At 42.3% G+C, this 15,916-nt stretch overlaps 1 protein-coding gene and 2 non-coding genes across 3 annotated transcripts in view; all 3 read left to right on the forward strand.

Moving 5' to 3' along the window:
- LOC109878139 (WD repeat-containing protein 43) overlaps positions 1–15,916 on the forward strand; it is a 49,014-nt gene that overhangs the window by 21,691 nt on the left and 11,407 nt on the right. Inside the window, exons 9-14 of the mRNA XM_020470356.2 lie at positions 922–1,008; positions 2,627–2,749; positions 5,242–5,382; positions 9,721–9,839; positions 10,184–10,247; positions 10,483–10,596. Of these exons, the coding sequence (XP_020325945.1) occupies positions 922–1,008; positions 2,627–2,749; positions 5,242–5,382; positions 9,721–9,839; positions 10,184–10,247; positions 10,483–10,596 (648 nt within the window). The remainder of the gene's footprint in view (positions 1–921; positions 1,009–2,626; positions 2,750–5,241; positions 5,383–9,720; positions 9,840–10,183; positions 10,248–10,482; positions 10,597–15,916) is intronic.
- On the forward strand, positions 4,975–5,111 carry LOC116353519 (small nucleolar RNA SNORA15). Its single transcript, XR_004202953.1, has one exon. It is a non-coding gene; the product is annotated as a small nucleolar RNA SNORA15 (small nucleolar RNA).
- LOC116353502 (small nucleolar RNA SNORA71) lies at positions 14,200–14,327 on the forward strand. The gene has a single exon (XR_004202935.1). It is a non-coding gene; the product is annotated as a small nucleolar RNA SNORA71 (small nucleolar RNA).

Consider the following 15,916-nt stretch of genomic DNA (forward strand, 5'->3'; position numbering starts at 1 on the left):
ACCAAGACCCTTCCTGGAGCTGGCCGCCCAGCCAAACTGAGCAATCGGGGAAGACCAAGAACCCAATGGTCACAGTTCCAGAGTTCCTCTGTGGAGATGGGAGAATCTTCCAGATGGACACCCATCTCTGCAGCACTCCACCCATCAGGCCTTTATGGTAGCGTGGCCAGATGGAAGCCACTCGTCAGTAAAAGCCACATGACAGCCCACTTGGAGTTTGCCAAAGGGTATCTAAAGACAGTCAGACCATGAGAAACAGATTGAACTTTTTGTCCTGAATGCCAAGCGTCACATCTGGAGGAAATCTGGCATCATCCCTACGGTGAAGCATGGTGGTGGCAGGGTTGTTTTTCAGTGGCAGATACTGGAAGACTTGTCAGAATCGAGGAAAGTACATAGATCCTTGATGAGAACTTGCTCCAGAAGTGTCCTTGAGTGGCCCAGCCAGAACTGGTGCTTGAACCCGATCGAACATCTCTGGAGAGTCCTGAAAATAGCTGTGCAGCAGCTCTCCCCATCCAACCTGACAGCTTGAGAGGATCTGCAGACAAGAATGGAAGAAACTCCCCAAATACAGATGTGCCAAGCTTGTAGCATCATACCCAAGAGGACTCGAGGCTGTAATCGTAGCCAAAGCTGCTTCAAAGTACTGAGTAAAGGGTCTGAATACTAATGTAAATGTGATTTCTGTTTAAAACATTTAATAATAATCTAAACCTGTTCACTCTCATTATGGGCTATTGTGTTGATTTGAGTAAAAAAACAATATTATCCCTTTTGGAATAAGGCTATAATTGAACTGTGGAAAAAGTAGGTGTCTGAATACCTTCCGAATGTACTGTATATAGATTTTTTTTATTTTTAAACCCACATGTTTATACAGTTACTGACATTTTGTTCCTTCCCTTGTCCCCCATATAGGATGTGAACACAGCAGAGAGACACGTCTGCCTAACCCGCAATGTCCACACCACCCTCACCATCGCCATGGAAACTACTGTTTCCAAGGTAGTAATGCCCTGTTGATGCCATTTCAGCCTTTTAGTCTGGTCTAAATGACATGGGCTCGTTTCTGGTATAAATGCAACATGGAAAGTGTTTGTTTCACGATAATCCAACTAAACTGTATGATCATTACACAAGTGCATCTTGTGCTTGAAATATATTGAGAGACAGCTTAGCCTTTTGTTAATCACCCTGTCATCTCAGATGTTCAAAATATGCTTTACAGCCAAAGCAAGACAAGCATTTGTGTAAGTTTATCGATAGCCTAGCATAGCATTATGTCCAGCTAGCAGCAGGTAACTTGGTCACAAATCAGAAAAGCAATCAAATTAAATTGTTTACCTTTGAGCTTCGGATGTTTTCACTCACGAGACTCGCAGTTAGATAGCCAATGTTCCTTTTTTCCAAAAAGATTGTTTTTGTAGGCGAAATAGCTCCGTTTGTTCTTCACGTTTGGCTGAGAAATCGACCGCAAATTTCGCCTCAAAATATTCCAAATTAGCTCCTTAATATCGACAGAAACACGGCAAACGTTGTTTATAATCAACCCTCAAGGTGTTTTTCACATCTATTCGATAATATATCCACCGGGACAATTGGTTTTTCAGTAGGACCGATTGGAAAAATGGGCACCTCTGTATTTTACGTGAGAATCACTCTGAGAGCCATCAGGTGACCACTTACACAATGTAGCCGCTTACGGGTATTCTTCAGCATAAAGGCGAAAAACTACGTCACAATGCTGTAGACACCTTGGGGAATACGTAGAAAAAGTAATCTCGTTGATAGCCCATTAACTGCTCAATAGGGACGCATTGGAACGCAGAGCTTTCAAAACATGAGGCACTTCCGGATTGGATTTTTCTCAGGCTTTCGCCTGCAATATCAGTTCTGTTATACTCACAGACAATATTTTTACAGTTTTGGAAACTTTAGTGTTTTCTATCCTAAGCTGTCAAATTATATGCATATTCTAGCATCTTGTCCTGACAAAATATCCCGTTTACTTTGGGAACGTTATTTTACCAAAATGAAAATACTGCCCCCTAGTCACGAGGTTAAAATGTGCAGTTTTTTCACAATGCCACAGAAGTCTGAAGTTTTGAGGGAGCGTGCAATTGGCATGCTGACTGCAGGAATATCCACCAGACCTCTTTCCAGAGAATTTATTGTTAATTTCTCTACCATGAGCCGCCTCCAACATCTTGTTAGAGAATTTGACAGTATGTCGAACCGGCTTCACCACCGCGGACCACGTGTATGGCGTCGTGTGGGCGAGCAGTTTGCTGAGTGCCCCATTATTGCGGTAGGGTTAAGCTACAGGCAACGAACACAATTGCATTTTACCAATTGCAATTTGAATGCACAGGGATTCCCTTGACAAATGATCACAATAGATTCTGACTGATTTTCTAATCCACAACCTAGCTAAATAAACTTAACTTTTCTTTTTAGAAGGTATGACAAATATACCCAGTCATGTGAAATCCATAGATAAGTGCTTAATACATTTATTTCAAATTGACCTATTTCCTTAAATGAATTGTAAGTCAGTAAAATCTTAAATTGTTGAGTGTTGCCCTGTTTATTTTTGTTCAATATACATGCTCTTGTCTTTCAGGTGAAAACCCCAGTAGTTAACGCCAAGAGCAAAGTTATTGTCCCTGGTCTTCCCGGTCACCAAGCGCCGGTCAAAGCAGCTTTAGGATCCGAGAAGAGGAAAAAGGGCACAGACACCAAAGAGGTATGTTGACCTTTTCAACCTGCCCTTCTCAACTCTGTTGGCGCTTTTACTTTTTGAAGATTTGTCTTGGAAACCCAGAACATGAATATTGTCTAGTTGTGGCAGATTTCATTTTATAATAATTTTTTAACTAGGCTAGTCAGTTAAGAACAAATTCTTTTTTACTGTGACGGCCTAGGAACAGTGGATTAACTGCCTTGTTAAAGGGCAGAATGACAGACTTACCATGTCAGCACGGGGATTCGATCTAGCAACCTTTCGGTTACTGGCCCAACTCTCTAATTACTAGGCAACCTGTTGCCCCAGATGCACGACTTAGTTCTGGGGGCAGACTGTTAGAGAAGATGGTAGAATAAGGAGAATTTTTATTTCTTTTTTTTTTACTGAATATTGTACAAATGTCGTCCGCATGCTGAATTGTGAGAAACTCACATTCAAATTTAAAAAAATGGCAATACAAACTAAAATACAATAAACAGCAGGCATAGGCAAAGTAAGTTGCTGACAAGAGTGGAACTACCGCTCTGCTTAACCTGAGCAATCCCGTATCCGGGAGCGTAATTATAGCCTCAAGCTCAAGCTAACTATTCATGAAAATCGCAAATGAAATTAAATAAATATATTGGCTCACAAGCCTGATCCTTTTGTTAACAACACTGTCATCTCAGATTTTCATAGCTACACAAGCATTTGTGTAAGAGTATTGATAGCTAGCATAGCATTAAGCCTAGCATTCAGCAGGCAACATTTTCACAAAAACAAGAAAAGCATTCAAATAAAATCATTTACCTTTGAAGAACTTCGGATGTTTTCAATGAGGAGACTCAGTTAGATAGCAAATGTTCAGTTTTTCCCCAAATATTATTTGTGTAGGAGAAATCGCTCCGTTTTGTTCATCACGTTTGGCTAAGAAAAAATCCCGAAAATTCAGTCATTACAACGGCAAACATTTTCCCAAATTAACTCCATAATATCACACCCCAGGTCACCCCCCTCTTGTGGTCACTGTTTGTTCCGGCATCTCACGATTTATAAATTAAGCACTGCCACCAGCGACATATGAATTAAATGCCTGGTGAAGCGACTGCTACCCTGTGGGATGCACTTTGATACAACCCCATTGCACTGGTCATTTACACCGGCATGACGTTGTGCTTGCTAATTGGAATGTCATGGCGACATCCATAATCCAGGTGGTGACCAATAATACAAGTTATTTCTCCCTCACCGATCCAAATAAACATCACTTTGAATGTGTTATACAAGAGGCAAAATAAACAAATTATACAGAACAACAGCAGAGTCATGTCTTAAGTGTAAAACTAAGAATGACTCAATCCATGCTTTCTGGGAACACTATAAAGTCAAAAGGTTATGGGAGAGGGCGGCAGGGTAGCCTAGTGGTTAGAGCGTTGGACTAGTAACCGAAAGGTTGCAAGAGCTGACAAGGTACAAATCTGTCATTCTGCCCCTGAACAGGCAGTTAACCCACTGTTCCTAGGCCGTCATTGAAAATAAGAATTTGTTCTTAACTGACTTGCCTAGTAAAATAAAGGTAAAATAAAAAAATTCCTCAACATATTAATGAGAATCAGACAAATTGTTCTATCCTTTGCCTATTGGCTACTTACCTTATTCAAAATTCAACACTGCCCCTTAGACAAAGCTCTTTACCCGACTCTTTTCAAATATGTCTTTTTGTGCTCTTGTAGTAAGCAATCACTTCTCATTTCTGACTATAAAGCTAATAACTCGCTAACTAGCAAAGGATATGAACAAATGCGCACACGTGGCTAAATAAAGCTCTCACTGATCTCAAAAGAAGCCCATCTATTTATGACCACTCATTCTGTGAACACAGTCCAGTTCAAAGTGAATGGCAATGGTCTGTTTGCATATAGGCCTACTGCAGCTCTGATTTGGCTTTGCGGCACTGGTGTGTAGAGTACAGACTGCACGTCCTGCAGTATCCTGCATGTCAATGCAATACAATCCTACTCCGAAAAGTGGCTTGTTGCCTCGATCATACTTCCCATAGTCAAGGGAAATGTTGCTTGTGTTAGCTGAGGGGTGAAACTCTCATCTTGTGCTTCTCTGTGCGGGCTGATATTTATTCTGTGGAAGTCTCAGGGGAGCTGCGTGCCCGCTCACTGTTTAGAGGGAACATTGGTTGCAAGCAGTATGCTCTACTAACTGAGCAACAGAGGACCTGTTGCTGCCATTAGGCATGGACGAATTCTGTGTTACTCTGTCAGTAGTAAATGCAGTCAGACACCATGCAAAAGTATTGTTTCACTCCTCTCTTATTAAGGCCGAGTGCTATCCTGTGTCTTAGCCAGTCAACGGAGGAGTGAACACACTGTAGCACAGCAAATAAAATACTCTATCGCCCTTCTCTCAAGTTGTATCTGTTAACAGCAAACTGCTTGTGCTTTGCGTCATTTACTTCGCTGTTAACCCAACCACTGCTACTCCAACTTTTTCCTCCCCAGATGTCCATAGAGGAGCGACTGGGAGAGATCGACTTGTCACTTAAGAAGGGCGGAGTCAAGGAAACCCCCTCTCTGCAGACGGACAACTTCGCGGTGCTACTGGTGCAGGGTCTGGAGAGCAAGGACGCCAACATCCTCAATGTGAGCGGACCCTTTTATTTGTGAATATATGGGCTCCGATATGCCAGATAAGGCACTTGCAACACACCACAAGATCCCTGTAGTGTTAAGAAAGATCTATGAAATATTTCTCTCCCTGATTTGGTGGTTAGTAATATCCCAAGTCTCCAGTGATCATGTTATGTCAAAACATAATTTTTTGTCACTATAGTGAATGCTTTGAGCAACAAAACCGACGCGTGCTCAACTAGGGGTCAAAACAGATGTAAACTACAGTGCATTCGGAAAGTATTCAGACCCCTTAACTTTTGTTACGTAACAGCCTTAATCTAAAATTGATTAAATTAATACATTGTTTTTTTCTCCCCTCATTAATATACACCATAATGGCAAAGCAAAAATAGGTTTAGATATTTTTGCAAATGTAGAAACTGATACATAAACATGGTAAGTATTCAGACCCTTGACTCAGGACTTTGTTGAAGCACCTTTGGTAACAATTACAGCCTCGAGTCTACTTGGGTATGACGCTACAAGCTTGGCACATCTGTATTTGGGGAGTTTCTTCCATTCTCTGCAGATCCTCTTAAGCTGTCAGGTTGAATGGAGAGTGTCGAAGCACATCTATGTTCAAGTCCGGCCTCTGGCTGAGCAACTCCAAGGACATTCCGAGGCCAGTCCTGCTTTGTTTTGGTCGTTGTCCTGTTGGAAGGCGAGCTCTGTTAGTGACCATTTAGGTTCTTCGTCTTCTCCCTGACCAAGGGACTTCCCCGATTGCTCAGTTTGGCTGGGCTGCCAGCTCTAGGAAGAGTCTATTGGTGGTTCCAAACTACTTCCTTATAAGAATGATGGAGGCCTCTTCTTGGGGATCTAAAATGCTGCAATTTTTTGGCATCCTTCCCCAGATCTGTGGCTCGACACAATCCTGTCTCGGACCTCTATGGAGGATTCCTTCGACCTCATGGCTTGTTTTTTGCTCTGACATGCACTGTCAACTGTGGGACCTTGTGTAGACGGGTGTGCCTTTACAAATAATTTCCAATCAATTGAATTTACCACAGGTGGACTCAAATCAAGTTGTAGAAACATCTGAAGGATGATCAATGGAAACAGTTCGCACCTGAGCTCAATTTCAAGTCTCATAGCGAAAGGTCTAAGTTATTTCTGTGGTTTTTATAAATGTTCGCTTTGTCATTTTGTGGTATTGTGTGTAGGTTGAGGAACACAATTAATTTAATACATTTTAGAATAAGGCTATACCGTAACAAAGTGGAAAAAGTGAAGTGGTCTGAATGGTTTCCAAATTCACTGTGTTTAGTCTCAATGCGTATTGAACGTAAAGACATTTGCACAATGAGCACCTGTCTTTCAAATGCTTCAGTTGTTGGTTAGCTAGCTAGTGGAGTTTTGCCATCTTAGCATTAACATGAAGTCAGTCAACATTACATGGTAACAAGAACTTGCTGAAATGAGCCACCTACGATTCCACACACGGCAGCTTCTTGTCATTGTTGCTAGTGATGTTTAAATGTTAATGTTGGGATCATAATTTTTTCCCGCGGTGCAAAACAAAACTACCACTAACATAGTGTTTCCCAAACTGTCCTGGGGTATACATTTTTGGTTTTGCTCTAGCACTACACAGCTGATTCAAATGATCAATGCTGGATAATGAGTTTGAATTTGAATCAGCTGAATAGGTGTTTGGGAAACGTTGCACCAACAGGTCCCCATCCTAATGAAACGGCACAATTTCACCAATACACTTGAAGTTTACATACACTTAGGTTGGAGTCATGAAAACTACTTTTTCAACCACTCCACAAATTTCTTGTTAACAAGCTATCATTTTGGCAAGTCTGTTAGGGCATCTACTTTGTGCATGACACAAGTAATTTTTCCAATAATTGTTTACAGATAATTATTTCACTTATAAATCACTACATCACAATTCCAATGGGTCAGAAGTTTACCTACACTAAGTTGACTGTGCCTTTTAAACAGCATGGAAAATTCCAGAAAATGATGTCATGGCTTTAGAAGCTTCTGATAGGCTAATTGACATAATTTGAGTCAATTGGAGGTGTACCTGTGGATGTATTTCAAGGCCTACCTTCAAACTCGGTGCCCCTTTGCTTGACATCATGGGAAATCAAAAGAAATCAGCCAGACCTCAGAAAAAAATGTAGACCTCCACATTTCTGGTTCATCCTTGGGAGCAATTTCCAAATGCCTGAAGATACCATGTTCATCTGTACAAACAATAGTACGCAAGTATAAATACCATGGGACCACGCATCCGTCATACTTCTCAGGAAGGAGACTCGTTCTGTCTCCTCGAGATGAATGTACTTTGGTGCGCAAAGTGCAAATCAATCCCAGAACAGCAGCAAAGGACCTTGTGAAGATGCTGGAGGAAACAAGTGCAAAAGTATTTATATCCACAGTAAAAACGAGTCCTTTATCGACAACCTGATAGGCCGCTCAGCAAGGAAGAAGCCACTGCTTCAAAACCGCCATTAAAAAAAGCCAGACTACGGTTTGCAACTACACATGGGGACAAAGATTGTACTTTTTGGAGAAATGTCCCTTGGTCTGATGAAGAAAAAAAACTACTGTTTGGCCATAATAACCATCGTCATGTTTGGAGGAAAAAGGGGGATTCTTGCAAGCTGAAGAACACCATCCCAACCGTGAAGCACGGGGGTGGCAGCATCATGTTGTGGGGGTGCTTTGCTGCAGGAGGGACTGGTGGACTTAACAAAATAGGTGGCTTCATGAGGAAGAAAAATAATGTTGAGATATTGAAGCAACATCTCAAGACATCAGTTATAGATTGGATGCAAATGGGTCTTCCAAATTGGCAATGACCCCAAGCATACTTCCAAAGTTGTGTCAAAATGGCTTAAGGACAACAAAGTCAAGGTATTGGAGTGACCATCACAAAGCCCTGACCTCAATCCTATAGAAAATTTGTGGGCAGAACTGAAAAAGCGTCTGCGAGCAAGGAGGACCTCAAACCTGACTCAGTTACACCAGCTCTGTCAGGAGGAGGAATGGGCTAAAATTCACCCAACTTATTGTGGGAAGCTTGTGGAAGGCTACCCGACACGTTTGACCCAAGTTAAACATCGCTACCAAATACTAATTGAGTGTACGTAACCTTCTGACACTGGGAATGTGGTGAAAGAAATTAAAGTTGAAATAATTCACTCTACTATTATTGACAATTCACATTCTAAAAATAGTGTTGATCCTAACTGATCTAGATAGGGAATTTTTTACTAGGATTAAATGTATTTGGTTAAGGTGCATGTAATCCTCTGACTTCAAGTGTACTTAATTCTCCATGCTGTAAGTAGATGTGCATCTTTAAAATAGTTTGCAACGGAGATCAAGCACTCTGCACGTTATCGTTGAGTTGAAACATGGCAATGAGACAGCAAAGCGATAGCAGCAAAGTCCTTTATGACAATACTATAATAAGAAAATGCCAACTTTTTGAAGTCGAAATGAGCTACATTGGCAGTACAGGTGCAATGCTGTACAAACCATTGCTGACCGATAAGGGACTGAGTGAGAAATCATAGTGCTGATTACAGAATTGCAGTTGATAGCCGTCGTCAATGGGTTGAGGATGTCCGCTTCAATACCCTAATGGTATATCTAGAACCGGACTACAAATGCCATGTTGAGAAAAACGTGACGGCCCTGATGGAGTAATTGTACAATGATGTGACAACACATTGTTGGACGTTGATGAATATGCCGACATGCATCACTGCAGTGATCCATCACATTAAGAAGTGGGACTTGAAGTCCCAATTTACTGAGAACTTCAAGGAGAGGCACACAACAGAGATCCTAAAATATACCATCGTTGCTGAGTGGGTGGGGGACAGCAGTAAGGAGAGCACCAACTGGTAGGTTGCCAGGACTGCTGTAGATCCAACTGCATTGCCACGTAGTGGTCATACACAGGACCATATCTGAATTGTGAATGCATGTAAATGTTATTTAAAAAATGTTTAAATGACAATGGTACTTTGAAATATTGAACCTTTTTAAAATTTGTCACATCGCTAATTGGTATCTGACATTCAGAATCATAAAAGCATGTCTACCGCCCCCATCGCATCATTTTTGTGGCGTTTCAGCCATCCAATCTTGATCTTCCGCTTTATTTGTAGTTTATAGAATAAAGGTAAATTGGTATGGAGTTTTTTGGTCAGTAAGATCCCTGACCCTTCTGCTTTTTGTCAGTGACATACATTTACAATTGTCATACTTGATAGCACTTCCAACTTTTGGTTTCTCTGAAATCTGTTCATTGACATTGGTCTCTCCTCTGCCCCACAGAATGTGTTTCAGACCCGGAAGGATAACTTAATAAAGAAAACCGTTTCCCGGTTACCCATCCCTGCCGTCTTGCCATTGGTGGAAGAGCTCACCAAGAGAATGCAAGGGCATCCATACACGTAAGTGAACACCCCCGGATCAGATATGATCAGATGTTGATGATATTCACATTCCCGTTGATGCAAGACAAAGCCCAACTATATTTACCTTGAGTCATTTAGCAGAAGTTCTTATCCAGAGCGATTTACAGGAGCAATAAGGGTTAAATGCTTTGTTCAAGGGCACCTTAGTAGATTTTTAACCAAGTCCGCTCAAGGATTCGAACCATTACTGGCCCAATTGTTTTTAGTTAAATCTAGTAGAAGGCATCATTCCTAAACCCTTCACCCTGATATTGTTGCCTGAAGGGAACCTAACTTCACCCCAACTCAACTAGTTTCTCCTTTTCCCATTTGTACTACAGGGCAGTGCTGATGGTGCGATGGCTCAAGGCTGTTCTCATGCAGCACACCTCCTACCTGTCCTCGGTGAGTCTATCCTTGGGTGTCTTCAGCTAGCTGCTAACTACAAACCTGAAACATGGTTTGTTCTGGGGAATGTATCAGCTCATTAGCTCACAAACATTTGTAGAGTTAAGTTTTGTTTTTGTTCAACAGTTTATACAGTCAGATTATTGACCCAGGACCAATGTTTATACCTCCTCAAAACGAGGAGTGATTAAAAAAAAAACTGATCTATGCTTTTGTTCTATCTCCGTACCAGTTGCCAGACCTGGTGTCTCAGCTGGGAGTGTTGTACCACATGATTGAGAGCAGAGTCAAAATGTTCCACAAACTGACCAAGCTGCACGGCAAGCTCTATCTGCTCATGACACAGGTACGTCTTGGCACTAGTTGTTTTCACTGCACAGTTAATTCAAGTGCTACTACCAAATACTCTACACGGGAAACCAGGTCCAGAGAAAAACCTAAGCTGTGTTTGAATAACCATACTAACGTAGTGTATATTACATACTTAATGAGTATATACAGTTGAAGTCAGAAGTTCACATACACCTTGGCCAAATATATTTCAACTCAGTTGTTCACAATTCCTGACATTTAATCCTAGTAAAAATTCAGTTAGGATTACCACTTTATTTTAAGAATGTGAAATGTAGAGTGATAGAATAATAGTAGAGTGATTTTTATTTATTTCATCACATTTCCAGTGGGTCAGAAGAATACACACTCAATTAGTATTTGGTAGCCTTCCACAAGCTTTCCACAAAAAGTTGGGTGAATTCAGGTTTGTAGGCCTCCTTGCTCGCAGACGCTTTTTTTGTTCTGCCCACAAATTCTCTATAGGGTTGAGGTCAGGGCTTTGTGATGGCCACTCCAATACCTTTACTTTTTTGTCCTTAAGCCATTTTGCCACAACTTTGGAAGTATGCTTGGGGGTCATTGTGCATTTGGAAGACCCATTTGCGACCAAGCTTTAACTTCCTGACTGATGTCTTGAGATGTTGCTTCATTATATCCACATCATTTTCCTTCCTCATTAAGCCATCTATTTTGTGAAATGCCACCACAATGATGCTGCCACAATGATTCTGCCACCGCCGTGCTTCACGGTTGGGAAGGTGTTCTTTGGCTTGCAAGCCTCCGCCTTTTCCTCCAAACATGACGATGGTCATTATGGCCAAACAGTACTATTTTTGTTTCATCAGGCCAGGCCATCTGGCTTTTTTATGGCAGTTTTGAAGCAGTGGCTTCTTCCTTGCTGAACAGCCTTTCAGCTTACGTCTATATAGGACTCGTTTTACTGTGAATATAGATACTTTTATACCGGTTTCCTCCAGCATCTTCACAAGGTCTTTTGCTGCTGTTCTGGGATTGATTAGCGTTTTTCATCTCTAGGAGACAGAACGCGTCTCCTTCCTGAGCAGTATGACAGCTGCGTGGTCTCATGGTGTTTATACTTGCGTACTATTGTTTGTACAGAACAACGTGGTTCCTTCAGGCGTTTGGAATTTGCTCTCAAGGATGAACCAGACTTGTGGAGCTCTACAATTTTTTGGGGGGTCTTGGCTGATTTTCTTTAGATTTTCCCATGATGTCCAGCAAAGTGGCACTGAGTTTGAAGGTAGGCCTTGAAATACATCCACAGGCACACCTCCAGTAGTCTAATTGACATAATTTGAGTCAATCAGAAGCTTCTAAAGACATGACATTTTCTAGGATTTTCCAAGCTGTTAAAAGGCACAGTCAACTTAGTCTATGTAAACTTCCGACTTCAATTGTACAACATACTATTAGTGCATTTTAGTATACTGTAAACAGTTTTCTTTAAGTTGAGTGTTCTGGCGCATCGCCTGCCTCCCGGAAGTTCATGCTGTTGCTTTGCGACTTCTTGTTAGCTTGTTAGCATAGCTTGTTAGCATAGCTAACAAATTACTAGCTATACATTTTAAGACTTCTTTAACAAAGTCCATTGAGAACGCACAATGACAATACCACTTAGCTAAGCAAAGAACACCGTACGTGAATAATCAAGTCAACATATTAAATATGCTATACTGGCAAGTTCGCTGCATTAGTAGCCAAGTAACAAACCCGTACATAAACTCCTCTCCCCGTGAAGGGATGAGTAGCAGGAAGTTGAATTTGGGCGTGCATTTCATCCAGATGTGAAAATACTGCCCCCCTGTCACCAAGAAGTTAAGTACTGCAGTGCATCTCCTCCTCGTGGACTGCACCAGATTTGCCAGTTCTTGCTCTGACATGTTACCCCACTCTTCCTCCAAGGCACCTGCAAGTTCCCGGATGTTTCTGGGGGCAATGGCCCTAGCCCTCACCCTCCGATCCGACAGGTCCCAGACGTTCTCAATGGGATCGAGATCAGGGTTCTTCGCTGGCCATGGCAGAACACTGACCTTATTGTCTTGCAAGAAATCACGCACAGAACAAGCAGTATGGCTGGTGGCATTGTCATGCTGGAGGGTCATGTCAGGATGAGCCTGCAGGAAGGGTACCACGTGAGGGAGGAGGAGGTCTTCCCTGTAACGCACAGCGTTGAGATTGCCTGCAATGACAACAAGCTCAGTCCGATGATGCTGTGACACACTGCCCCAGACCATGACGGACCCTCCACCTCCAAACTGATCCCACCCCAGAGTACAGGCCCCGGTGTAACGCTCATTTCTTCGACAATAAACGCCTATCCAACCATCACCCCCGGTGAGACAAAACCGTGACTCGTCAGTGAAAAGCACTTTTTGCCAGTCCTGTCTGGTCCAGCGACGGTGGGTTTGTGCCCATAGGAGACGTTGTTGCCGGTGATGTCTGGTGAGGACTTGCCTTACAGCAAGCCCTCAATCCAGCATCTCAGCCCATTGAGGACAGTCTGAGCACTGATGGAGGGATTGTGCGTTCCTGGTGTTACTCGGGCAGTTGTTGCCATCCTGTACCTGTCCCGCAGGTGTGATGTTCGGATGTACCAATCCTGTGCAGGTGTTGTTACACGTGGTCTGGCACGGCGAGGACGATCAGCTGTCCGTCCTGTTGTGCTGACTTAGGCGCCTCACAGTACGGACAGTACAATTTATTGCCCTGGCCACAGCTGCAGTCCTCATGCCTTCTTGCAGCATGCCTAAGGCACATTCACGCAGATTAGCAGGGACCCTGGGCATTTTTCTTTTGGTGTTTTTCTGAGTCCGTAGAAAGGCCTCTTTAGTGCCCTTAGTTTTCATTACTGTGACCTTTAATTGCCTACCGTCTGTAAGCTGCTAGTGTCATAATGCCCGTTCCCCAGGTGCATGTTCATTAATTATTTATGGTTCATTGAACAAGCATGGGAAACAGTGTTTAAAACCATTTACAATGAAGATCTGTGAAGTTATTTTGATTTTTAAGAATTATCTTTGAACGACAGGGTCCTGAAAAGGGGACTTTGTTTTGTCTGAGTTTACATGCAGCTGCTGTAATGATGGGCTATGCGGTTCGTAAGACTAGCGTAGCTAACCATTTGTCAGCCAACATAACGTGTAACTTAATTGAGAAGTTATTTATTACATTGCTCAACATTTTAGCATTTGTCGTTAATTAAAGCAACGAATTTGTATCCGCTCTCGTCGGACTTCAGCTGCATATTTTCCTCCATTAAAAAAGAAAAAAAAAGAAAATTATGAAGCCATGCCCATTTCCTGGAGAATTGTATTTTGGGATCCAAAAGCATGGCAGTAGTGTACACTGCTTGTTTTCGTACGACACCTGGGAACTTTTGGCATACTAACTATATCCATACCAGTAAGCATACTCTACGTACTCATTTTACTTTACAAATAGTACGGGTGTTCCAACTGCTAGTCTATCAAGGTTTTGATGATAGGTTGTCTAGTTGAATAAGATGTTAGTACTGCAATAGCTCAAATAAGTGGAACTGGCTAGGGAGATGTTCGGGAAACGTCTTAAGATGGATAAGACAGTGAGGTCACTTCTACCCTGTGTCGAAAGTGACTGTGGCCTTTTTGGTGGCCAGGTCATTGATAGTACAGGAACAGTGAAATGAGAGCCTTTCCCGTGTTTGATGGGCCCTTTGTCCCTACCAAACCCTGGTTCTCTCATACATCTTTTTAGAGGATATTTGATGATTTGTCTAGTTTATTTGACACACTGCAGCACCTGACTGCATATGCTGCCATTGAATGAATAGAACGGGTGTCCCTATTCAAGCCAATGATGGCATAATGTGTAGGCCGGTGGCTATTGCGAGTGTACCCATAAGAGCAGGAAGTAAAATACAATGCATTCTGCAAGTATTCATACCCATTCACTTTTTCCACATCTTAGTTACATTATAGCCTTATTCTAAAATTGATAACATTTGTCATTATGGGGTGTTGTGTGTGTGTGGGGGGATTTAGGAAACAAAGTGAAAACAGGTTTTGAGAAATGTTTGCAAATGTTTAAAAATGTAAACAGTGCATGTCAGAGCGAAAACTAAGCCATGAGATCGAAGGAATTGTCCAAAGTGCTCCAAGACAGAGTTTTGTCGAGTCACAGATCCGGGAAAGGTTACCAAAACACTTCTGCAGCATTGAAGGTCCCCAAGAACACAGTGGTCTACATCATTCTTAAATGGAAACAGTTTGGAACCACGAAGACTCTTCCTAGAGCTGGCAGCCCGGCCAAACTGAACAATCGGGAGAAGGGCCTTGGTCAGGGAGGTGACCAAGAACCTGATGGTCACGCTGACAGAGCTTCTCTGTGGGGATGAGAGAACCTTCCAGAAGATAACCATCTCTGCAGCGCTCCACCAACCAGGCCATTTTGTGTAGTGCCCAGAAGTAAAGCACTTGACAGCCCGCTTGGAGTTTCCTAAAAGGCACATAAAGGACTCTGATCATGAGAAACAAGATTCTCTGGTCTGATGAAACCAAGATTGAACTCATTGGTCTGCATGCCAAGTGTCATGTTTCTAAGAAACCTGGCACTATCCCTAAAGCAACGGTTTTTTCAGCGGCGGGGACTGGGAGACGAGATTAACGGCGCAAAGTACAGAGGGTTCTATGATGAAAACCTGCTCAGGACCTCAGACTGGGGCGAAGGTTCACCTTAAAACAGGACAACGATCCTAAGCACACAGCCAAGACAATGCAGGATTGGCTTTGGGACAAGTGTCAATGTCCTTGAGGGCTGGACAAACATCTCTCTGGAGACCTGAAAATAGCTGTGCAGCTATGCTCCCCATCCAACCTGACAGATTTTGAGTGGATCTGTAGAGAAGAATGGGAGAAACAGGTGTGCCAAGCTTGTACCCAAGAAGATGCGAGGCTACACTTGCTGCCGAAGGTGCTTAAACAAAGTACTGAGTAAAGGGGTGTGAATACTTACGTAAATGTGATATTTTATACATGAGCAATATTTTTGAACCCAGTTGTTGTTATGGGCTATTGGGTATAGATTGAGGGGAATAAACGTTTTCATTTTAAAATAAAGCTGTAATGTAAAAAAATGTCAAGCTGTCGGATTACTTTCAGAATGCACTATATGTGTTTAAAATATGCTGTGTTCTTATTCAACTTAACTAACATTACAAAAAAGGCTTGCATTGCCACTTCAGTTAACAACATTTGAATGAACTTTCTATATTGTCTTGAAAAAGATTGCATCACAATACCAGGCAGCCATTGCGAGTGTTCCCGTGAAATGACCGG

Source organism: Oncorhynchus kisutch, linkage group LG14 (genome assembly GCF_002021735.2).
Source record: "Oncorhynchus kisutch isolate 150728-3 linkage group LG14, Okis_V2, whole genome shotgun sequence".
NCBI lineage: Eukaryota > Metazoa > Chordata > Actinopteri > Salmoniformes > Salmonidae > Oncorhynchus > Oncorhynchus kisutch.